The 23,460-nt window shown below is 35.4% G+C and overlaps 6 protein-coding genes and 1 non-coding gene across 10 annotated transcripts; 3 read left to right on the plus strand and 4 right to left on the minus strand.

Annotated features, from left to right (window-relative positions):
* The first annotated feature begins 157 nt into the window (after positions 1-157).
* On the plus strand, positions 158-2,674 carry LOC114520000 (cation channel sperm-associated protein subunit epsilon-like). The gene is made up of 13 exons (XM_028540195.1): positions 158-203; positions 379-426; positions 542-628; positions 709-749; positions 892-970; positions 1,118-1,170; positions 1,249-1,299; positions 1,403-1,457; positions 1,561-1,640; positions 1,724-1,823; positions 1,908-1,997; positions 2,250-2,401; positions 2,511-2,674. The coding sequence occupies exons 1-13, from the start codon at positions 162-164 to the stop codon at positions 2,653-2,655; spliced, it is 1,023 nt and encodes a 340-aa protein (XP_028395996.1). The 5' UTR covers positions 158-161; the 3' UTR covers positions 2,656-2,674.
* A 133-nt stretch (positions 2,675-2,807) lies between these two features.
* Positions 2,808-5,271, minus strand: LOC114519998 (alpha-1,3-mannosyl-glycoprotein 4-beta-N-acetylglucosaminyltransferase C-like). The gene is made up of 3 exons (XM_028540193.1): positions 5,079-5,271; positions 4,275-4,373; positions 2,808-4,118 (listed from the first exon to the last, which is right to left on the minus strand). The coding sequence occupies exons 1-3, from the start codon at positions 5,224-5,226 to the stop codon at positions 2,977-2,979; spliced, it is 1,389 nt and encodes a 462-aa protein (XP_028395994.1). The 5' UTR covers positions 5,227-5,271; the 3' UTR covers positions 2,808-2,976.
* A 73-nt stretch (positions 5,272-5,344) lies between these two features.
* LOC114519996 (alpha-1,3-mannosyl-glycoprotein 4-beta-N-acetylglucosaminyltransferase C-like) lies at positions 5,345-7,636 on the plus strand. 2 transcript variants are annotated; one of them, XM_028540191.1, is made up of 4 exons: positions 5,345-5,659; positions 5,842-5,991; positions 6,086-6,358; positions 6,514-7,636. In XM_028540191.1, exons 1-4 carry the CDS (start codon positions 5,413-5,415, stop codon positions 7,377-7,379), a joined length of 1,536 nt encoding a protein of 511 aa, XP_028395992.1. In that variant the 5' UTR covers positions 5,345-5,412; the 3' UTR covers positions 7,380-7,636. The 2 variants fall into 2 exon arrangements, with proteins under 2 accessions (XP_028395992.1, XP_028395993.1); XM_028540192.1 differs by having other exon boundaries at positions 5,845-5,991.
* A 123-nt stretch (positions 7,637-7,759) lies between these two features.
* LOC114519999 (MAPK/MAK/MRK overlapping kinase-like) lies at positions 7,760-11,518 on the minus strand. The gene is given in 16 exon segments (XM_028540194.1): positions 7,760-8,105; positions 8,204-8,335; positions 8,438-8,470; positions 8,555-8,651; positions 8,740-8,787; positions 8,879-9,007; positions 9,074-9,175; positions 9,330-9,347; positions 9,349-9,420; positions 9,509-9,594; positions 9,672-9,720; positions 9,924-10,002; positions 10,715-10,785; positions 10,883-10,972; positions 11,068-11,182; positions 11,294-11,518. Coding segments are annotated over 16 exon segments (1,200 nt in total). The 5' UTR covers positions 11,301-11,518; the 3' UTR covers positions 7,760-8,033.
* Positions 11,519-11,706: 188 nt separating this feature from the next.
* Positions 11,707-11,788, minus strand: Trnas-gcu. The gene has a single exon. It is a non-coding gene; the product is annotated as a tRNA-Ser (tRNA).
* A 278-nt stretch (positions 11,789-12,066) lies between these two features.
* LOC114520204 (ribosome biogenesis protein NOP53-like) lies at positions 12,067-14,923 on the plus strand. Its single transcript, XM_028540430.1, is given in 13 exon segments — positions 12,067-12,218; positions 12,299-12,366; positions 12,504-12,677; positions 12,777-12,847; positions 12,953-13,048; positions 13,138-13,242; positions 13,345-13,447; positions 13,450-13,516; positions 13,611-13,658; positions 13,737-13,856; positions 13,993-14,059; positions 14,210-14,286; positions 14,436-14,923. Coding segments are annotated over 13 exon segments (1,245 nt in total). The 3' UTR covers positions 14,533-14,923.
* An 89-nt stretch (positions 14,924-15,012) lies between these two features.
* Positions 15,013-23,446, minus strand: LOC114519986 (potassium voltage-gated channel subfamily C member 1-like). Of its 3 annotated transcripts, none has more exons than XM_028540182.1 (6): positions 22,960-23,446; positions 17,972-18,099; positions 17,566-17,773; positions 17,284-17,472; positions 16,683-17,210; positions 15,013-16,526 (listed from the first exon to the last, which is right to left on the minus strand). In XM_028540182.1, the coding sequence occupies exons 2-6, from the start codon at positions 18,076-18,078 to the stop codon at positions 15,366-15,368; spliced, it is 2,193 nt and encodes a 730-aa protein (XP_028395983.1). In that variant the 5' UTR covers positions 18,079-18,099; positions 22,960-23,446; the 3' UTR covers positions 15,013-15,365. The 3 variants fall into 3 exon arrangements, with proteins under 3 accessions (XP_028395983.1, XP_028395982.1, XP_028395981.1); XM_028540181.1 differs by lacking the exon at positions 22,960-23,446 and adding an exon at positions 19,388-19,627; XM_028540180.1 differs by lacking the exon at positions 22,960-23,446 and having other exon boundaries at positions 17,972-18,412.
* Between the last annotated feature and the right edge of the window lie 14 nt (positions 23,447-23,460).

Below are 23,460 nucleotides of genomic sequence, written 5' to 3' on the forward strand. Positions count from 1 at the left end.
TCTGTTTAAATATACAGTTTTATGTGAATATTCCGAGGTTACTATTACAAGTGCGAAGGTATGGAGCGTCGTTTTCAATATGGTTTTATTTCTTTTTCGTATCAAGTTTGGTTAATTTTTTATTTCATTTTTCTCTGCAGATAGAGTCCTTTATTCACAACATGGAAGAAACATATTTCTTAGATAAAAACGAAACAATTGAGGTATGAAGGATGAATTCAGGTTGAAGGCGGTGTATGTGTTTTAAAGTTCGTCAGATAAGAAAACGTGAAATATAGGTTTAGAAGTCCTCACTCAAAACATCGAGACATATCCGGGAGTGCAAATTATTCAAAGACACTTTCTAGTAGTTGGGAGTTTTTTTTTGTATTTTCGAAGGTGTGGGCCAAGGTTGTTCCATTCCCGTGGCAAGATAACAGACTGGTCGTGAGTAAAGTTTTATGAAAGCTATAAAGTTTAAGGCTATATATCGCGTGGACCAGGCAACGTTTGCTGTTAGAAACTTCACTATTTCACAACTTAGTTCAGTTGTATTCATCAGCCTAGTGTTTCTGATCCATCGTTGCTGCAATTCAATGAATCGTGTGTTGAAGAAGTTGTTTCAAAAGGTGTTGTTATTCGCAATATGGTGAGTTCCTTTTTCAGACAAATTACTTTTTAAAGTAATGAATAAGTGCTAACCATGTTTATCAATCCTTATATATACAGACTGTGCAAATATCTCAAGTTCCACGAGTTTCAAAAGCAAGGTACGGTAGCTATTTCACAAATGTAAAGTTTAGGCAGTGATCTCGAATCATGTTGTTCGTATTCAAAACAGAACAGTGAAATCTTGTTAAATATATACACACACTGACAGTGAACCTTTATGGAGCATTTCTAATCTTTCAGTTCCTTTGACAATAGAAGAGGCAATGCAACGTTTCAAATCACAATTTTTGAAGAAACAAATGATGATCCCGTACGCTCAGTGAGTAATGTGCCAAACGAATTTAATATATAATATTTTTTTTAAAATGTGTTAACACGGTTCTCTTTGATCAGATTATTCTTTGTTTTACAACAGCTCAAGAAGCAATGGTAAACATATGTACGATTTATTTTGTTTCATTGTTAGGAAACAGAAATTATTGTTGATTGTCCACCCGGAAGAAAGATGACAGTTTACAGGTTTTTTATACAAACTGACACTGTAATTCCTAAAAGATGCTAGCTTGTGATTCACATTCACATCTCTTTATTTCTTAGGGACGTGTTAAATTGTCCTGAGTTTGAAAACTATACCTTCACAATACCAAGGTGTGTATAATTTACCAGCAATATGTAAACCATCTGACATACCTGATACAACATCTTAAAATTACATGATCTTGTGGTAACGATCAACGTTGGTTCTTTTCAGTGGGCAATACTGCACAGACTGTATCTCACCGATCTCAGCAGCAACGGAACCCAAGGTATGACACTTGATATTAATCCAAAGAAGCATGTTAAATTAGATCAGATATGGTTTGCATAAAAGAATGATTTTATTTATTATGGCCCTGTTCATTTGTTTAGACGGTGAAATATGATTTTTCTTCTCTTGGCTGTCCTTTGGAAGCAAATTATTATGATGTGTTCAAACCAACGATTCAACTGTGAGTATTTGAACTTGTATAGTTGGCCAAATCATCTTCAAGATTTGACTGGAATAGTCCGATGTTGATGTATATTTGTGTAGGAAGGAAGACGGGAAAGTTTTGAGAAATATTACAGCAAGTTTTGTCGTATTTGAGATGAACGGAAGACTTGACTACACGTATGTGGCCACCATGGCTGAGGTAGTGAACGGAGTATCATCTTTCATCTTAACACAATTTGCGACCTAAATTTTGGTGTTTGATGAAATTCATCTTTTTATTTAGGTTGGTTGTGTAAGGGAAGCGCAGACCTATCAAAAAATGATTGATAACGCGACTCATATGTCTGATGCTTCACTTGCATGGTCCCCAGAGGTATTTTAATAATCAATTTGTACAGTTGTACCATTGAAGTAAACACTCTCTTGTAGAAAACGATGGAATTGTGGCTGAACCAAATTGTTAATGAACCTTTGTTTAAATTCAATTGCGTTTGATTTTTGCATTCATTTGCATTGCATTTGTGATTTGAAGACATTTGGGGCATTGGACAATTAGAATCACATTTGTACGGAGTGAGTCAGAAAAACTAATGAGTATTTAAACTCGTCACCTCTTCTTTCTCAGAACTACAAAAGTTGTTTTGTGCGGGAGTATAATGAAATGGGGAACTTACATCAACCTTACGAGATCTTGAACGAAAGTGGTTTGTCTGCGCTAACGTGGAACAGTGAAGGCATTTACGTGTTCAGAGCAAAGGTCATTGATCCAGAATACAGGTAAGTTGGTCTGTTATACATTAATATATACAGAGAAAGGATTGCAAGGTCAAGGAGATATATTTTAGCTGGTTCAAGCATGCGTCATGTGTGATTTTTCATTTGGTAGTTTCTGTAATCTGACATCGATGTTTGCAGTTCGTGTTACTGGTATTGAGAGCGCCCAGGAAGAGTTGATACCGTTTCTTGTCCTGGGAACGTCAGTTTTTGGCTTGTTTTCTATTATATTGATTGTTTTTATGACCAGCAAGTAGGATATGTTTCAAGTTGAGTTGTAAAAGCCAGAAATCAGGTATGGCTTTTTATACACTTTAATGATCGAAACTACGGGTATTACCGCAAACTATACCCACCTATATTTAGTAAACTTTTTATATATTAAAAACACTTTAAAATCTTTAAGAAAAACATGCATTCTAACTCCCAATATTCAAATAAATATTGAATCCTATAGGACAGGGTAGTGTTGTATTTAGCCATATGGTATTATACCATTCTTAGGTTCGCAGTTACACTATATGTAGACAACCAGCACTAAGCAATGAATGATCACCATCAACGCATATAAATATCCACTAGTTTCCAGGCCAAACATTAATCTCACGTATCAACACCCATGCTTTCTGTTTTTGAATGTCAACTTGTAGGCAATTCACAGTTAAAATATCAGATAATTTTATATCTAAACTTCCTTTCTTGAAAACAGCTGCACTTGCTTGATAATGCACACAGTCATTGCCATTAGGAAGAGTACCAAACTGTAATGTCCCTTGATGTATTGTATCATTGAGAGCAAAATTTCCACCTGTTTCAATAACAACTCTCTTCAATGGTATTGCTTTCTTAAACATAACTTTTATCACACACTTAGATTTGTCTTTACATCTTCCCCAAAAGTATCCACCCCCCTGCTCATATGCAGACTTTATATTGGTCTTTTGTTCTGATTGAAGGGTTGTTTGTACCACTGCAGGGGGGTTAAGACCTAAGAATTTTTGTGTCTGGTTATCAAAGTATGGTTCTCTAGCCATTTGTTTCTTTTTTTTTAAAGAGGACACATCACCAATGTGCTGAAAAAGTGAGGCTGAACGAAGCCTCCACCTTCCAGTTTGACCCTTTATTTCTCTCCACGTATACTCCAGCCAATCCACAGGCATTTCATCATAGAAAATATAATAAAAACTTGCAATCTCATTAAGGTCATAGTTATGGTAAACCTTTCCAATATATCCAAGCAAAGATGCGTCTAACGTAAACCATGCTTCTTTTTTCTCATACTTCTCAATAAAATCCTGAAGCTTTGGGTAGTAATATGGAGATGCAATTACATCATCTTCTAGCTGTAAATGATATTTTCCCAAACCATGACAGTAACAGAAAAGAAAGGAAAAATCTATGACTTGTTTTGATCGCCATTTTATTCTGGCTGTGCTATCACCAAATCTTTGCTTTAGCTTGTCAAAGGATGGATAGAAACTAGGATTAACCTGTATAACATCTAATGCACCACTGTTTATCAAATGCGGATATTTTGCTTTTATTACAGCAGCTAAATGTAATCTCTTGCTTCTCTCTTCGTCACCAAGTTGTATGACAATAAGTATATCAGCTTTTGTCTTCCCTACAGTTTGCTGTGTTGTAAGACTGTGCAAAGTCTTTAAGACATATTCATTGCCAATTGTTCTAACAATGGTTGGAATACCAATAGTCAAATAATCTAAAAAGAATACAGTTTTCCTCAATGGCCAGATGGTGCACTGAATGATGAGCTAGCTGCATGATTGAGGAACTAAAGGTTAACATGTGCACAAACTTGTCTGACAAATTGGGGATAACTGGTAAAGCAGACAATATCAAATGCTATATTGCTTACATCTTTTACTTTGGCTTCTGTTGCTGTACAGTAGAACATCAGGACGGTTTAATATATCTCTTGTTAAACATGTGGAGGATATACCTTCAGTCCTTGCACCTGATAAATAAATTGGGCAACTGTAATTACAACCGAGATGGAAACTATTACACGATTTGAATACAAGATATTGGCACAGTGGCCGGCAGTGGTGCATTAAATGTTCCGCATATAGACTCTGATGTACTGGCCTCTTATTAATGTACTAGAAATATATCTTGTTTCATCTGTTTTCAACCATATTAACTATGTTTCAACTTAAGTGCATGCGTGCTAAAATATTTTGGCTTTATTTTTTGCATTTCTAAAGTTTCATTAGTTTTTATTATACTTGGTACACATGCATGACTGCCCTGTCACCTTGGCAGGATAAGACAAAGGGCGAATCTGGTTGTCATGCATGGGGTTGTCAGCTGGCAATTCTTATCTATCTATTGATTATAGGGATTTTTAAAAGGAAGAGAGCTGACACTTTTTATATATAATAATTTGTTACAGCATATAATAATTTGCTACAGCATAAAGTAATTTGTTACAGCATAAAAAATAACGAACAATAATTGGCTTGGTATATACTGCATGCATGCATGCTCCAGAGGATAATCCAGCTAATGTCATATTTTAAAACAAAAAACCTTAAATTTTATATCGCAATGATTTATACAAGTTAATGCCTTTAGCCGTTTAGCGTGTGGTTTGCTCTTCCACATGTGACAGTATAACTGCCATAAACGTTGAAATATTCTATAAATTCTAAAGACTCACGTATTTTTGGATCAATATTTATAAAATTTACTTCATCAGACTTCGTTGACGCCGAAATGAAGACCAAGGAAATTACCAAAAACACCAAAATTAAGAGTAAAATAATTTGAATTAAAGCAGGAATTTTCTTCCAGCTCACGATCCGCATTTCACTTCCTCGTTTGAATCAGGAAGATGAGGAAATATTGAAAGTGTTTGTAGTTTGTTGTAGGTAACAAATACCGATCGGTTGTTATGGCCTAATTATGCAAGCTACGCGCTCATTAACTTTCTCATAAGTCATAATTAAGACATATGATCTATCCTAAATTGCTGCCCGCTATTCAAGCCAGGAATGTTCTTTCCTAAACGAAATTGCCTTGTTTTGTTTAAAAGACTTCTAGTGGCGGTTGTTTTAGCCTGTTGTTGTTACTTTTTATCAAACATTTTGTGTCTTTATGGAGACTGCTTTATTTCTGAGCTGGAAACGAAGGCTTTGGCCTCACTTAGTGATGTTGTTTTACAAGCTAATGAATTACCAAGTGCTGTTGACAGAAATGATCAAATTATTGCTTCTACATCTGATGTCGTTGATAACAAAGGTAATTTAAAAAACAAACAAACATGTTTTTGTATACACTGGCTGGTGCATGGGGTTAACAACTCTGGAGATAGACATTGTAGGTGGGGTAGACCCAAGGTGTTGGGTGAGTGGGGGTATAACTTTGTGTTTTCTCATGGTAAGTTTTCTTTATTCATGACCTTAGAATTGAAATATTTTTAGTAGTAATAAACCCAAAAAAGAAAGAACTTGATGTAAACAAGAAAATGAAGTCACTTCATCTGACATCTCTGGATTTCTGTCCAAAAGAGAATTATTACAGCAATAAAACATCGATTGTTGGACTGGATTTATTGGGGCGTAAAACTAAAAGTAGGTGAAAAATTAGTTTGATATTGTTTATCTGTCTTTAATTTCCTGGACATTGCAGTATTTTCATTGACTTGAGAATCTATTTCACATCAAGGATTTTTAGCAGTTGGTATTCCAAGCATTAGACGAAAAACAAGATCTTACCTAAAGAAGACAATAAAAAGTGTAATGAATGCTGTCAAAGGGAATGAGGAAGGCAATATCACTGTTGTTGTGTTTCTTGCTGATTTTAACTCAGATTTTAAACAAAAACAACTGTCAGATATAACTATGATGTTCAAGAAATATATCACATCTGGAGCACTTCAAGTCATTCAAGCTCCAAGAGATTATTATATTCCACTGAATGATCTTCATCGAAATCTAGGTAAGCTAAATATTCTGTAATTGCAAGGAGCAATATAAAGACAATTAACTTAGGTTGGCTGGCTTTCTTACTATGATAGATGTAATTATATGTAACATATAGTTTCAGGTTGGGACCTTGCAGCTTACTTAGTTATTTTCTGTGTTTTTTCTCAGGTGACCACATGGACCGAGTTCTGTGGAGATCAAAGCAATCTTTAGATTATGTCTACCTCATGTGTTATTGCAGTTACATCTCCCATTACTATCTTCAGCTTGAAGATGATGTCATTGCTAGTCCACGGTTTCTTTCTAAGATTTCTGACTATGTTGATTCTCAGAAACATGAATGGATTTCTTTGAATGTTGCCCAACTTGGCTACATTGGTAAACTATACCCAACAAGAGAGGTTTCAAATTTAGCATCGTATCTCAGACTCTTTTTTAATGAAATGCCTGTTGATTGGTTAGAACCAAGATGGAAAAAATATCGAGGACAGGACCCTGGAGAAACAAAGTGCAGAGCTGCTTCTCTATTTCAACACATTGGGCTTATTTCTTCTTTTCGTCCAAAAGAATCTCAAAGACCAAATACTTTAAAAGAGAAATTTTTTGATCAATTTGATCAAAAGTACTCTGGAAATAACCCCCCAGCAGAAATCTTTTCTGATCTTATTCCTATTCATGGAAAACCAGAAGATGCTTACACAAAAGGTGATGGTTATTTTCATGCCCGTTTTGGTGGTGCAGGAAAAAAAATATATAACATGTTACTTAAGACGAAGAGAAAGCTCCAAAGAGTTGTGGTTGAAACTGGGGCTAATTTTGCCGAACATGATGCTATTGTAACTGGGACATTGGAAATCAGTGAGATTATTGCACAGCAAGGGAAGGTCTGTGAAGACTACGAGACCGTCGGTGAGTTCAGGTTTGGAAGAGTAGATGTGACGTTGAACGGACGTAAAGTTCGATGTATACGTATCAATATCGTCTATCAAGGAAGGTGGATTTATTTTCGTGAGATTGATGTTTGGACGAGCTGATGAGTACATCCGTATTACGTCCTCTCGTCGCTGCCACGGGATCACCTGAGCAAATATGACTCTTCGTTATCAAACCAAAGAGGCAACAAAGTCCTCATCGACATCCAGTCCCGATTATGAAAGAAGATTGCAAAGAAGAGAAGATGGTGGAAATGAAACAAATGATTGAGGAAACTAGATACTCTCATAAACTCCTGGGTAGATTAGTTTCAGGTGATGCCTTGTCTTTGAGCGTGTTTTATAATAACTATAACCAGGCTATAACACCCACAGACATTGCGTAAAAATATAAGTTTATTGAGAAAAAGGTCGAAGCTTTAAAAAATACATTAAACCTAAATTAAGTTAAATTCAAAAATAAAAAATTCTGTAAACCTAGTCAGTACAAACAAATTTTGTATACAGTATCTTACAACTATTCAGTATTGACATTTTGTCACCATTCCGTATTTTCTTCGAGATCGTATTCTAGTGATCTTATTAAATGCAGAAGTATTTACAAATTTCCTCAATTCTATCTTCAAACAGCAGTGATTCATGTCGTGTGGTCTATTGGAAATGAATATAAAAATCTTCGTAACACCACAGCTATCATCGTTTGTGTCTTGATATCAGTCACATTTCAACATTATTCAGAATGTTCTTTGCTCTAGTCTAGTGCCCTCCGTGCTTTTCCAGGGCTGGTAAAGTGTAACTATGTGAGAACATTTGTTTCACATTCTGTTGCTGAAAAAGAAAAGCAGTCATAGTGTGATCATCAGATATACACTGAAGCCGGCGGGAACTACCTTTAAACATCTTCCACAGTTCCAAGTAAACCTTACCTTCACGTTGTTATCTTTCGTCTGAATATTGGTGATGGTTGGAAAACTTGTTGGGAACTTGACAGTTGTGTTTGATGTACGTGTTGCACCAGCAATACGAGGTAAGAAACTGCCGTCTCCTTGCAAAAGACCCTGCAGCAAGGTAAACCAAGAAACATGGTTTAGACAGAGCAACCAGGACAACGCTTCATACGAGAACATCGTCCAACAGAAATGAGACAAATTTCAACTTACTTTAGACTTTGCATCTTCTTGCACGATCTTTTTCTGAAATATTCCGTAGCAACATGTATATTAGCACTCACTCTTGCGTGTGATGATGGTTTCAAAAATGATAACGCTATTTATTACCTTTGTTCTTCTGTGTGTCTTGTGTTTCGTCAGTATTCTTGATTGTTGATCACGATCTTTATTTCGTTCCAACGCGGCAGCTTTTTTATCTGCATCTCTGAGAGAAAATATTCAAGATCATTTCTTAGTTTGTATTTTGCTTGGGTTCAATATGTTTCAAAGCTGAACCTTAACTCTATAAATACCTTAGTTTCTTGAAATAATGATGGCGTAATGTTTGTCTGGCAGAAATTCTATGAACATCGTATAGAAACAATATTACAGTTTTTTAAACAGTTTCGTCAATCTTTTAATTAAAGATGATAGGATCATTGGGTGCCTCACCTCTCGTCTGGATCGTAGGTACACATGAGTTCAATAAGGTCTATACATTCAATTGAGACATGTGGCAGTAGTTTACGAATTCCTGTTCCTTCTTTCTGCGGGAACTGAAAATTGATACTTCTTGATTTGCTGAAAGGAAAATTGATATAAGTTCCTTTATGAATATTGCATTCGTCAGCTACCTACGCCACATACTTTGTTAGTTTTTGCAGAACGCTTTGTGGAGGAGTGCCAAGGACATCGTGGATTTTGGCAATTTGATCAACTTCGTTTGAACCGGGAAATAACGGATGTAAACTATAAGAAATAACAGATCAATTAAGCTTTGAAACACTAAACGATACGCATCCTTTCAAGAAAAAGGATTTTATCAGGAATTTTTACAACTTCGTTTACAAAATCCGACGCAAATACGTGCGCATGCATTTTTGCAACATTCAAAACTACAAACCTTAGAACTTCAAAAAACACATCCTAGACTCCAGATATCCATTTTATAAGAATAATATCCATCTGTTAATAAACATTCTGGTGCGCGATACCTAATGAATTGCAAATGTGTCAGGATACATCGATCCACTAAATAATAATTGCAACCTGATTAGAAGGATGAAATTAATCACAACTAACCATCGAGTTGAAATATATTCTGTATAAGGCTGTTTGGAATACACACTTCTACATGACCCAAAATCTGCTAATTTCACGACATCATTCTAGGAAATTTTAATAGGCATTTATAAATTTGTAGGGTATATTATATTCAAATGTAAATTTGAAGGTATGCTCGTACTTTAACTAATATATTCTCAGGTTTGACATCTCGGTGAAAGATTCCATTTCTAAAAAGATATGAAGGATTAATGAAGTATTTCAAAAAGCATTTGGTTCATTAAGTTTTAATGGCTGCATATTTTAAAATCATTTCCTGTTAAGAAATTCTAATTATAGTTCCTGCATATTAATTACTTCCTTTAAAATCTGTCTCAATGATAATTGCTTATTCCTGTTGTGTCTACTGCTGTACCGCAGGACAATAACTTACCTGTGCATATGATCAATAGATTTGCATATCTGATACATGTAATTTTTGACTTGTTCTTCTGGTAAATAATGTCTTCTTCCTATGCAATAATATTACACGGATTTTACACCAAGAAAACATAAAAAACGTAAAAATATAATAAAAATGGAAATATGAACGTAAGAAAACTCTGGACCCCCAAAGGATAACATAATTATAAATTAACAGCTGCATGCAAACATGGCTTTATAATTTCAGTGATGATATATCATTTTGCTGTAAAATAGTCAGGTAGATTTAGGCAGTTTATAAATTTACAATTCTGCTTGGTTACAGCAACTTGTCAAATAACTCCCTAAAAGTGAGTGTTTTTCCTCACCGAGACAATAAAATATTGTTTAAAATAAATGTCTTTCTAAACGAGACAACGTAAATATTTCATCAGCTGCAATAATCAAGTGCACACAGGGGCTTGTAGGAATATTACATGTCATATAAAAGATGATGTAACTATATCTTCTTGATAATATAATTAAATAAGACGGTTTAGCGGTTTAGACTTTAACTAAACAAACTACAAACAGCGGTTTTAGAGAAATATGATTATTTCTGAGCCCGGAAAAAGCTGCATGGTTCAGTCTGTCGGGAAAAAATATCGTGTTCTTTGATCTAAAGTTTGTTTAGAAGATGGCTAGATTGAAACTGCAATCATTTAATTCTATTCCTGCAATTGATTACTTTTAAATCTTGTGAAAAATAATATGAGCTGGCATGTTTGTCAGTTTATCTCATGCTTCATGTTAAATAAATACCTCGTATTAGCTCGTATAGATTCATATCCATTAGTTCACAGACTAACGCCAAGTGTCCGCTCTTCCGGTCACTAAAAGGTTCAGAGACGGATTTTTGTGTTAGAAAGAAAGCAAATTGTTGTGTTATGGGACTCCAGTAAAACTTAGAGATAAATATCGTCCACTCACAAAATAACTTCTTTTAAATCTACAACATTAGGGTGAGGTGTGAGGCGTCTCATCGCTTGGATCTCACGTAAATTATTCACTTGTTCAAGACTAGAAAATGTACAAAAGGAAACCGAACAGTTGAAATATATTGGGCTGGTTTTTTTGCTTAGGAATATAGACATCTGTACTCTGTAGCATTTTACCTATCGTAATGTTGTTTCATTTTCTTGCAAGCGAAGTAACTACCATCCCGGACATTTTGGATTTTGAGCACTTCAGAAAATGTGCCTTCGCCCTTCTTCCCTAAAACTCGGTATTCTGTGAGAAATAGAGAGGTTTAGCATAAACTATATCTGTTGTGATTCAGATACGTGATATGGAAAAAGTAGAGATCATTAAGACAGTCGTAGTCATTTTAAAACCACTTACTTTGCATTGTAGCAGCCGGCTAGTGAAGGTTAAAAATTTCCACAAAGCACCATTGCTTTATTTGTTCCTTATTTTATGTTTGTACGGTACCAATTCCTACACTGATGTTTTCCTTTTCATATTTTGTATACGTTTTTCGAGGTCTAAAGCACAACTTCACAGACAGGACAAAATAAGAGCAAGTTAAAAGATGGATTTGTGTATTAACCTGCCTTGATCTTTTGATCGAACCTAAACCAACATTGGTTACTATAGCAACAGTAAGATTGTAACTTTGTGATTGTTATTCCTGAAAATGTGACCAAAAATTTTAGAATCGCTAATCTTGTTGAAGACATTTGGAGATTTGTCCGAAGAGTTTCGTTGAAATATATTTAGCTTTTAAAAGAAAGATAAAAAAGGATGAAAATTATCGACGAGGATGGGATTCGAACCCACGCGTGCAGAGCACAATGGATTAGCAGTCCATCGCCTTAACCACTCGGCCACCTCGTCGTGTTGTGAAAACGTTGTGAAATATCTGTAAATAAAGCTTGTAGAAAGAGATAAGCATTAGAGAAATAGTTATTCCAAAATTTTATGATATCTCAGTTTTCTTCCTTCCAAAACTCGTTGTAAATCATGGCACAGACAAGTAGAACATATTGAAAAAACTCACAAACTATCAGCAGGATGGCGAAAGGTGGCGCCCTATATCTGCCTGCGAGCAGGTCAATGAAGCAAGCGTTTTTCTCACGTGCACGTGCTTTTTCTTCACGTGTTTTTTTTTCAATATGGCCGATGCAGAAGGAGTTGGAAAAGTTGAAACAGTTAAAAAGAAAAGAAAACGTGTTAGTAAGAAATCTAAACGTAGCTGGAGGAAAAATGTTGATATAACAGATGTTGAAGAATATTTAGATGAAGTTAGGAGACAAGAAAGAACTGGGTATGCTCAGAAATTAAAGATTGAAGTGAATGAAACTTTATGCTCTTTATAATTTTTTATTATTTGCCTGTATTTTCTAGAGGAATAATATCACACAAAAAAGAAAAGAAATTATTTTATGTTGCCAAGAATACTGACGAGAAAGAAGGTAAAAGTTGGCTATATACTACATTTATTTTTCAATGAAAACTCCTGTGCCTGTGGTACAATATTCATCAGTCATCACCTCTGTTGAACAATAATTGTGTTTTGTATTTTAACTTTTTTCATTTTGTCTAAAAACAGAAAGAGAAAACGTAAAATCTGCGAAGGCTAAAAAAAGGAAGTTGGTGAAAAATGATGAAAGTTCAGACGAGTCTGATGATGAAAGAAGACAGAAGAATCTTTTACTCAGAAATCACCAAAATAAACTTCAGAAAACTGAGTTATATGATTTATGGAGTCCTAATGATGACAAAAGTAAGATTAATGGGATGTGGGAAACATTTTTGTGGCACCAATATATTTAGTTTGTATTATTTTGAATCGATTTAGTTAGAAACCTTTTCTGTTACATAGCAAGTAAGAGCAAAACTGAAACTTATGAAAATGAACATTATTTAAAAACTACAAAGAAAATGACAGTTAAGGTATTTATTCATCTACTAAATAAGAATCAGAATATTTTACATCAACTGAACAGCTAAGGACATGACCTCTCATATCACAAATGATTGTCTTCATTGTGTTTCTAGCAACCTAAGACAGCATACAAAATACGAAGTACAGCACCAGCTTTAGCAGTCTGCCATCCTGGGGCTTCATACAATCCAGCATTTGAGGATCATCAGGTGTGGATTATTAGGATGTTCTAAATGGTAGTTAAATCTGGAATCCCATCTCAGCTGTATTGCTCAATGGCTTTTTCATATAATCATAGGAATTGTTGATGACCGCATGTGAGGTTGAAATAATGAAACAGAAAGACATTGATAAGATAAAAAGGCAGCTTCAACTACCATCTGAAGAAGAATTGGCAAAACTTGTAAGTAGTGTGTTGAAGAAAAAACTGAGATGGATTTTCACAATCTCTGAGTAACCATCCATTATCCATTATCTACTACTAAGATTTGTTTTTTAATAACAGCCAAGTTGGGAAGAAGAAATGAGTCAGGGTTTGTTTGATAAACATGAAGATAAAAATAATGAAAGTGAGAATGATGATGATAATGATGATGATATTGATGTTGCCTTCCAATGGTAAGAAGGACAGAAAGACTAAGAAAGATAAAAAGAGAGCAAATGAAAGAAAGAAAGAGGTGACATTTTGTGAAACAAGTTTGATTTAGTGAACCTTAGAGTCAGCATTTCCCCTAGTATATCATGATGAATTCTTTTTTGGCAGGAAGAAAGTTCAAAGGAGATGCATCGCAGAAAGGTGAAGGAGAATGAGATTTTCAGGTTTGTTTAAATTTATTGCTTAGTTTGTGATTTGTGTTATGGTAAATGTTGGAGTCTAACAATACTTCCTTATTTTAGAATGAAGTCAATCAAAAGGACTATCAAGAAAGGTGAAGAGAAAACACAGAAACGACAAGAAGAGAAGCAAAAGAAAATGATTGAAGCATCATCAAAACCACAGCGATTAGGAAGACAAAAGTATCCTATTTGTTTTACTATGGAAGATAGTCAAGACCAACTTTTTGTCAACATTTATCTTCCATGTTGACTTTCCATTAAAGTCTTATTCATCCATAGTCCTTTAGTGGTTTAACTTCTTAACTTATGTGTAAAGATTTGAAGAAATGAATATTGAAGTTCAGTTAACCAACGAACTGAGAGGAAGCTTGAGGAATCTGAAGGTAAATATCAAGAGCAATATTGGGGTATTTTGTATGTTAAGGAGAGATATTGAGGTATTATATAGGTTAAGGATAGATATTGAGGTATAGTATAATACCTAGCAAGGATGCTACCGTACACTGACAGGCTTTTTGAAATTGTTTTTGCAGCCAGAAGGCAATCTCTTCGAAGATCGTTTCAAAAATTTGCAGCGTCGAAACATCATTGAACCTAGAAGACCTGTCATGTGAGTATTTTGTATAAATGAAGAAGCTTTTCTTTCTGAGGGAAAAACGACCGTCGACCTGTGCGAGGTTTACCCATGTCAGATTGTCTGTGTTTCCCAGGTGATGAGGTCAATATTGCAAGTAATTTTACATCATGTTTTCACATCAGGCCACATCGTAAATACAAGTTAAAAGAATACGAGAAGCGTTCGTACAAGAACTTTGACCTTCAAGAAAAACTGAAGAAGAAAAAGACAAAGAATTAGGTCAGTGGAAAATCTTCGTGTGAGTAATGTTCTTCTGTTGTGATATGAGATTTGATAAACATGAAAGCTTTCTTCCATTCCTCGTAATCTCATAACATCGTGCCGTGCGTTAAAATGCCCCAGGAACATAGTGCGCGTTTTCAAGAGCATAATGAATGAACTGATTCAGGTGTTGGAGAGGAAATTATATTCCAACCCGCGTGAAAAATACGTAACGGTCGCGTGATCTCGAGATTAAGGTCTTGATCTTCTTCATAGAAAAGTACGTCAATATGACAAAGCCGTAAAGAGTATTACGAAAGGTCAATAATCGGATATTTTTAATCGCATTGTTTGATTGAAACGTCCTTTCGTTAATTGGGTTTCGTAATTACAGTTACGAAGATACTGAACATATATATTTTAACATTTAAATAATTGCATTGTGGGATGTAATGATCATAGAATGGACGGTGATCTGATAATATTATGCAAGAAATTTTTAATGAAAAAATTTACTAACTCCTACACAGTGTGTATCTATCGTACACGTATCTCTACTCTAAGGTATATTTGCACTAGTTAGATAACGGCGACTAGAAGATAGTTATGCTACTTCATTATGAGTCGTAATAATTCAAGTATACTACACAATCACTCGCGCTTTATTTACACTATCACTTTTAAACATATGATGTTAGGGTTAGCAATGGTTTGACCAAGCATCGGTTTGGTCGAGGGTCATCGATCACATCGCACACAATTTTCTATGGTGACTGTTGGCTTGAGAGTCTATTTGCCTTGTTGGTTGTTCGCTCCAGGAGTTTTATTCCCTGGGATAATTGTTCCAGGGGTCATCTTCCCTGGTGATTATGTGCCCACGGTTTTAAGAACGTTCCTTTGTTACCTGGGTCATTAATTCGTATTAGTGGGACATTCTGTTCCTTCGTTTCACTTCCCTCATCAGAACAACCGTTTATGGTGATTGCTATCTCACTGAGAGGAACACTCTGTGGTCTGTCATTAATCATGATATCTCCTGAAGAAATATTTTCACTGGCCATACTATTCAGACTATTCTGGTAATTGCCTTGTAAGATATCATTCAGCTCAGAACAACTCTTTGCAAGCCTTGGTTTTGATAATTGTTGTGTTGGACAAGAACAATTATCTGTGCTCTTGTTGTTGTTATCAGGATGTTTGTCGCAGCGATGGAAACAAACGAGGTGCAGTTCTGCATTGGAAGTACATTTTCTTTTATTTCCCAGTCTCTTGATCAGCGTTTGTTTTCTTCGTAAAGACCTCACAGATTGTTTAACACAGCTTGGTATATTTGACGAGCCACTGTCGTATATAGTTGACGAGAAGCTACGAGAGCTGATCGAGCCAGGGGCGACTGCTCCCCGACGAAGGTAAAGTGGATACGTCGATTGTGCGTCAAACTGCAGTGCGCTCGGAGGGGACTGACTCTGCCTCGGGTGATGCGTTATCGCACCTATCACGCGCGAGATTGAGTTTGAAAGAAATGATTTTTTTAAGCGCTTACCAACAGGAACTTCTAAAAAATCAAAGTTACATTCTCTGAAAGATGGGGTAAGATCATCGTGGTCACTGTCTGAAAGGTTTTGCAACTGCTTTGGTTTAGATCCGTTTAGTTGCCTCTCGCTGATACTTGTCGCATCAGTTTTATCATCTCCCTGATTTTCAGTTAATCTTTCCAAGCTTTCTTTAGCTTGTTCATATTTCTTTGCAATGGAATTACAACTATAACTAGATGTTGTGTGAGGTAACTCTGCTTTCTTAGCCTTCAACGATGTCAACTCTTTTGAGAGTGGAGGTTTCTGTTCGACCTTTGGAGGAAGATTCAGCCTGGCCTTCGCGTACGTGTAGAATAAACTGAAGTTAGTTCCGACGACAGAGACAGGGAGAGCAATCACTAACACACCACACATGGCACAGCAACAGCCAAGAACCTTTCCAATCCAAGTTTGAGGTTGAATATCCCCGTAGCCTACCTGAAAAGACAACAAGATATTCACAATTACCATCTGTACATTTCCCAGTCGTTTGAGGTTGCTGCGTCCTTCCTCATAATTGAAAATAGCCATCATTCACCAAGACGAGGTTGTTTGCCTCATTTGACCTCAGTAATCATCCAGATCAATACTTACCGTGGTCATCGTGATTATTGCCCACCATAGACTGTGAGGAACACTTTCAAATTCTGTGATTGATTCGCCTCGTTCAATGAAAAACAGAAGCATGGAGAACACAAAGGCTTGAAACACAACAACAATTGTCAGTAAACCAAGCTCCCGTGTGCTGGCTTTGAGAGTGTTTGTTAACACTTGAATCACAAAACTGAACGTCAACAAGTTAAACAAACGAATTGATTTAAGAAATATTAACATCTCAAATGGTTGTATCGCATTCGGGCTTTGGTGAATCTTCATGTGAACTATCAACGCACAGACTGAGGTAATGTCCAACCAGTGCAGGAGCTTCTTGAAATGTTCCACAAGGGAAGGTGCAAAAATAAGCCTCAGCACCAGATCAAGAAGAAACCACGAAACAGTAAAAACTCTCACGTTTGATAGGATTTTCATTTTTTGAGAGTCCTTTTGAAATGATTTTAATGTTGTTAGACAGAACTGGATGATTGTTATAAGAAACGTGATCAAATTCAGGATTGATACCAACTGAAATAATGAAAATGACTGTTATGAGTATTTTCTTCATCCTGGTTTGTAAATAAGTCCGTATTCGTCTTACCTTGGCAGGCGTTGAAGATGCTGGTTTTTCAAACAACATATAACCTTGTCTTTTAACATTCTTCCAAAATGAATAATCCAAATCTTCATCTTCTTCTTGATCGTCGCCATCACTCGGTGTTGTGAAGTAGTTCAATTTCTCCTGTTTATCCTTGTGTTGCTTATAATTTTCCCAACAGCACAACTCCACCTACGTTAAACAGTTATTTAGTCAAATTACACAATTTTTTCTACGATTCTCACGTCTCATCATGCCACGTTCTCAGAACATAAGAATGTTCACCTGTCTTTCGTCAATTCCCCAGAAGCTTAACTCTTCTTCAAATAATGGTCCGCAAACATCCATAGGACAGTGCAACTTTCCTGTACGATAATAGTTGACAATATGTGCAAAGACACCCGGATGACGATCAAAGAAATATTCCTTCTTCTCAGGATTATACTGTGGACTTCTTGTTGACGTGTGATGTTGTTCACTGATCCAGTATAATCTATGAATTAGAGAATAATCTATTGGAGAAAGTTCAAGTATTTCCTATTGGAAAGAGTTCGAGTATGATTTGTTGGAAAACTATCTAGAAACCTATCATCATGCATATTAAAGAATAATGGGCGAGACGATACTCTGGTGCGGTTGACTAGTTTTCAGAACGAATATCTGACATGTTTTTCATGGAAATCATCTCTACCGTGTATCAGGATGATTTCTTAAGGTTGTCAAGTAAGTTTCATGACGTAATCCTCCAACGTTAATTGTGATTCGTCCATGACCTTCGTCCTTCGATTTACGATCCATTTCAGGCTCGCTTTCGAACAGCTGTGAGGAAAAGAATAATGAAAGAGATGGAAATTGATAAATAAACATGCATGGAGACTCGCAGATCGAAAGCAGATCATTCATTTACACTGTCTGGCTGGTTATATACTCTCAAAACCCTAATAAACCTGAATCGAATTCTATCGAATTATCATTTGTACTGGCTCCAATTAATAATTCCGTGACAGTGTTTGAATTTATTTAGCTGTGTGTGTCATACCTAATTCTACACCGATATCCTCTAATGCGAAAGACAACTTGAAGTTGTAGATCCTTGTTGTAAAGTCAATTTCTTGTTTATAGTCGACTAACTTGCGTGCACACGTATACTTCTACCTTTCTGATGTATTTTTCACATCCGACTCTGTTTATCTCATGTCGGAACATTGAAAATAGAAATGTCTGATATGTGGTTTTATCTCTAGTATGATATATACAATATTGGTTGCACATGATACAACGTAATGACCACAAGTAGCTACATCATTTACGAATTCGTGAACTTATGTACTTCATTTTCTGGTAATCGTTCAACCACATTTACTTTGCACATTTGCTTTGAACTTTAGCCGCAGCAAATGAAGCTTTGCATGGAACAGGCTTTAAGTTGTCGAAAACCTGATTACTAAAGTTATTCATCTCATAAATCGTTCATTTAAGTGCTAAAATATATACCAGACATCTTGCCATTTCTTTACGAGGGCTTTAAGACGCAAACATCGGAAATTATTCTTATGTTTTTCCTGAATAATAAACTTATATTTGTCTTTTAATATGCAGGAGGTTGTCACGCACGTTTTTACCTGTCTTCCTTTCTAGTTGCACATAGAACTAAACTTAGCGAAATTATGATTGATATGTTGTGTATATCAAGAATACGGATTAAGTACGCGCCAAGTCTTATAGATCATTTAGTATTTTGTGCGTCCGACACAGTGAATAGATATCTTATTTTACACTTAATCAACCATTTTTCCTCGTATTTACAAAGGCTGAATATGAGACTCTATTTTAAAGTATCGATGGCCATAAAGACAAGTGTTAGTTAATGCGCCCGTGCCGAGTATTCCAAAAAGGTCTTCTTGATTGGAAAAAATATTTTTATGATATGAGATCTAAATGCGAGTAATGGTTCTCTATCGTCATAGTAGTTTATTTACTCAGGATAAATTAATTTTTTACTGTGTGCAGCACGGTAAATATAGCCATTGGGATTTTCATTAATTTTCATCGGACATGCATGCATGTTCTACAAACGTGAATGGCAAAAAGTAATTTGTCAACTCACCGCTTCAAAGTCGCTACAGGATGTCAACATCTTGAAACTCTTATGCAAATTTTAACAAATTTTAAGCAAGAAATTAACTCTGTATACGCTTAAAATTCTGAGCATTTCAAGCCGTCAAAAACAAGTCTGTTGTTCTTGCGTCCTCAAGTGGTCCATCTGTATTCGACTAAGATCATTGGCTGATTCATCTACTTTCTCAGTACAGCCTGTTATAACAGCATTATTAAACGATTTAATAATTCAAACCAATATTAATTCAGACGAATATAAATAGGAAACGCATTTTGCTGGAGTGGTCTATTCAATATTTAAGGAAATATATTGATGGTTCATTAAACTTTATTTTTAAATCTGAGATAGACTAGAATTTGATAAAATGTGTGTCCCGACATAGATGATTATTAAACATGCATGCTCTTCAAACACAGCGACTTCCTTAAGTCTATTATCTCTTTTTTGAGCATTTATTTATTTCAATATGGCGTTCGTAAAATGTATGCATTTCTTGGATGTTTTATGCATTTTTATTGTGAATACGCCGTAAATACATGTTATAAATATGTAGCATAAAAAATAAGGTGCATGTCCTAGCTTTAATATTTCATGTGACATTTGAGTACAAATGCTCGTAGCAACGTTTTGTTTCCAGCATTATCTCACTTTTTCAATAGTAGGGCTTAGAAATCTGGTGTTTTCCACCTCAAGAGAACTTATTAGCAGGTTTTCAAGTTAATTAACTGGTACATGCCCTTTTTGCATTTTAATTGCCAGCATAACTTTTTACATTTGTTGTCGTTCCCTAAAGATTGCTTTTTCCAAAAACGTTGTTAATTAATATTTTAACAATATGCCATAAAATCTTCATGGCTTGCGGAGAAGTCTATATAATTATATGCAGTCAATTTTGTCAATATGTTGCCAATGTGGTCTTGGTTGTCTATAAGGCGAGTGGTCACGTGAATGTAGGTTTCCAGCAATTCAAGTTTATGTGCATGAAGGTTTTTCAACGAGTGTCACCATCTTTGCGTTAGTTTTTAGGTAGGCTTAAAGTCAAATCTCTTCCTGGGAGAATATTGACAGGGATATGTTGAACGTGGAAATGCTTCATTAAGTATGCATGCAATACAGGGGGGTGAAGACCCTTAACGCAATACGATTGTTCCAGAAAACATTTGTTTTCACCACATGCACTTTATATTTGGCTACGAACAATTTGCCTGATTCATTACTGATACGAAAATTTGCATTAAACTTTTACGTTTGCCAGTTTCTGAAGTGCCTGTCTTAATCAATTTGTTTTATTCATACGTGTTTCAGCTGTCTCGTATTACGAGTTTTCACAAAGAAACAGCACGGTCGTTTGCCGCGCCCTCCGGCTGAGATATCACGGAGCCAAGTCATATTAAATAATCCTAAAGTGCATGCATGATTGGTCTATTGTTTTAGTCGTTTGAAACGTTCACGAAGAAAAATTATTTTCATTTTGAAATCAACAGCTGCATGCACGTATGCATGGATGTAACCGTATTAGTTACATTCAATACAAGCTGTCAGTGTAAACGAACATATTTTATGTCATGCATGATCGTGCATTATATGTCTTGCATTCATTGATCCAGGCTGACAAGTGTTTTTCCACTTCGAGGCAGAGCAGAACAGATATATTTTTTCTTATCAAATATACATCGTTGAATGATAATGTACTATATAACAACTGCCTAAAATAGATAAAAAAAAAACACTTCTCGACGTTTCGACCTGAGGCCTTTGTCAGGAGAGCTGGTACATCATAATGATATTTATGTATTAGACTTTCTGAAAATTGTGGACGCGTTTTTCTGAACGTGTATGTGAATGTGAAACAAACACTACAATATGTGTGTGAATATACGAGAGGGAAATTGTGCATGAAGTATGCTAGGGTTCGTGTTTTTATATTTTATGACACAAACTATATTCCAAGTTTGTGTTTGCGTATATTATGGCAAAATATTTATTTTATTTTCAGTGGTCTGATTAGGAGATAACATTAAGATAAATAGATATAAATTCTATTGCAACTAGGAATTTCCATCTATGGAAACCTTCTGCATGTATATGTTTTTTCAGGTGTTCAGTCCAAAAACAGAAAATTGTTTTGAAAAATTTGCCTAAAAAAGGAAACCGCTAATACGAAAATTTATCAGTTTTTTCCGTCTTTTGCAGCTTTGTCTGAAAGGTTTTTGTCTTAGGTACGGCTCTATCACGCAGTTATATTAATTAACAATTCTTTATGTCTGTATTTTAATTTTTGTAAATATTCTGATTTCCTGTTGAGTTTTAATTTGAAATTCATCTATAAGTTTGCTAGTGAAGGCAAATAGTATATTTGTAAATGTTTTTACTGTATAACTAGCATGCTGTAAGATCATTTTTGTCATTGGAAAATTGAACTTGCATTGTGTACGTATACAACGCCAGTCAAACCTGCGACAGATGTTGCTCTATAATATTTAAATTACTGGTTGTTATGCCAAACTAGACTAAACTTCCCAGTTTGTCTATGAGATTCCTTCGACCGTGTTATTACCGTCATATCGCGATGCTTTTAGATCTTTTGTTCGCAGTTAAAATAACGTGGGACTCTTGGAAATGATTTATTTTACGATATACAAATGAAACAAAAAGCAATCTATCATGTTGTGTATTTCATGTTGACGGCATATCAGAAAGAGAATAATCTTTATGTACTTGAAGCAATTCATAACATACAGGAAAGCCAATATCTTATCAAATACATCCAGGCATTTACAATACAACATGTATGATAACAAAATTTAACATGATGTAACTAGTTCCATGACGTGCAAAATCTGCTTATGAAATATACTAATATAGTAATGGAGTATTCCTATATTGCAAATATTTGGCTTCAGGGCAGGTCTATACATACGACGCTGTATATATACTACTATTTGCGCTGGAGTATATATATATGTATATCGCAGTCTAATGCTGCTATAATTATTTACTGCAGATAACACCAAAACAGGACTTGTCGTTTATGAGTTTTATTCAAACAGTGCATTACATATATACACGATTTTTATGTCGATCTATTATATTTTATTCACTTAAACAAAAATTATTCCTTGCATAGAAACTGCGTTTATTTACTGCAGCGAACAATATGGGCAGAGACTCGATTAAACCTGTGGTTCATTCGAGTTTCCTGAAACCTGAACTTTTGAGTCGCGAGATTAGCATGAAGAGAAGCTGCCTGTTAAAGTTGATAGCTTTAGTCATAATAAACTATGACGCGTAATGAACTACAACTTTAATGAAAAGTGCAAAGGGTTAAAAAACCGTGGGTAATATTTATCGTAACATGCTATTATATAGTTTTTCTCAAATCTCCAAAGTTGTATTTGGCCAAATGGATTTGTATATTGTAATGATCGCCTAAGATAGCCCAGTGCATAATGTTCAGTCCTTTATAGACAGATGTAGATCTCGTCTTTTGCAGTTACAGGCAAACACAAAACAATTTTTAAAGTATAATAAGCTGGCTTAACAGCCTAATCGGGTCTTACCTCACGGGATCTTGGTCTCCGTCATCAATAAATAATTTTATTTTAAAAATCCTCAGAAGCTCGGGAAACGCTAGACATTGTTATTGAAATGCCATCTTAATGTTATCAGTAAAAGCCGTGAACAAGACCATCTCTAGCCTGATGAAAATATGCAGAGGGACCCCTGGCGCGGCACCTGAGATAAACTATTAAGCTGTAATTAAAACCACAGGAAAAGCAGAAAATTTAATGCGTCATTCGCTCCACGTGTAATCACACGCTTGCTGCGTTTTTTTACACGCTGCATGACGAAAGATGTTTACAAAAGCTTGCAACATGCGCTATATAGTTCAAACTATATTTGGGTCGGTCAATATCCTTATTGCTGCTCCTTACAATGTATTTAGGATGAACATTTTGGCATATAAAACACGTGTTGATAATAGGATTCCTTAATTCAGTTCCCCTGCACACCACCCCCCCCACCGTGATAAACTGAACGGAGACCATGTTATGGACTAG

The sequence above is a fragment of the Dendronephthya gigantea genome, unplaced genomic scaffold (genome assembly GCF_004324835.1).
Source record: "Dendronephthya gigantea isolate DGI-Jeju-01 unplaced genomic scaffold, DenGig_1.0 000015F, whole genome shotgun sequence".
Classification (NCBI taxonomy): Eukaryota; Metazoa; Cnidaria; class Anthozoa; order Malacalcyonacea; family Nephtheidae; genus Dendronephthya; species Dendronephthya gigantea.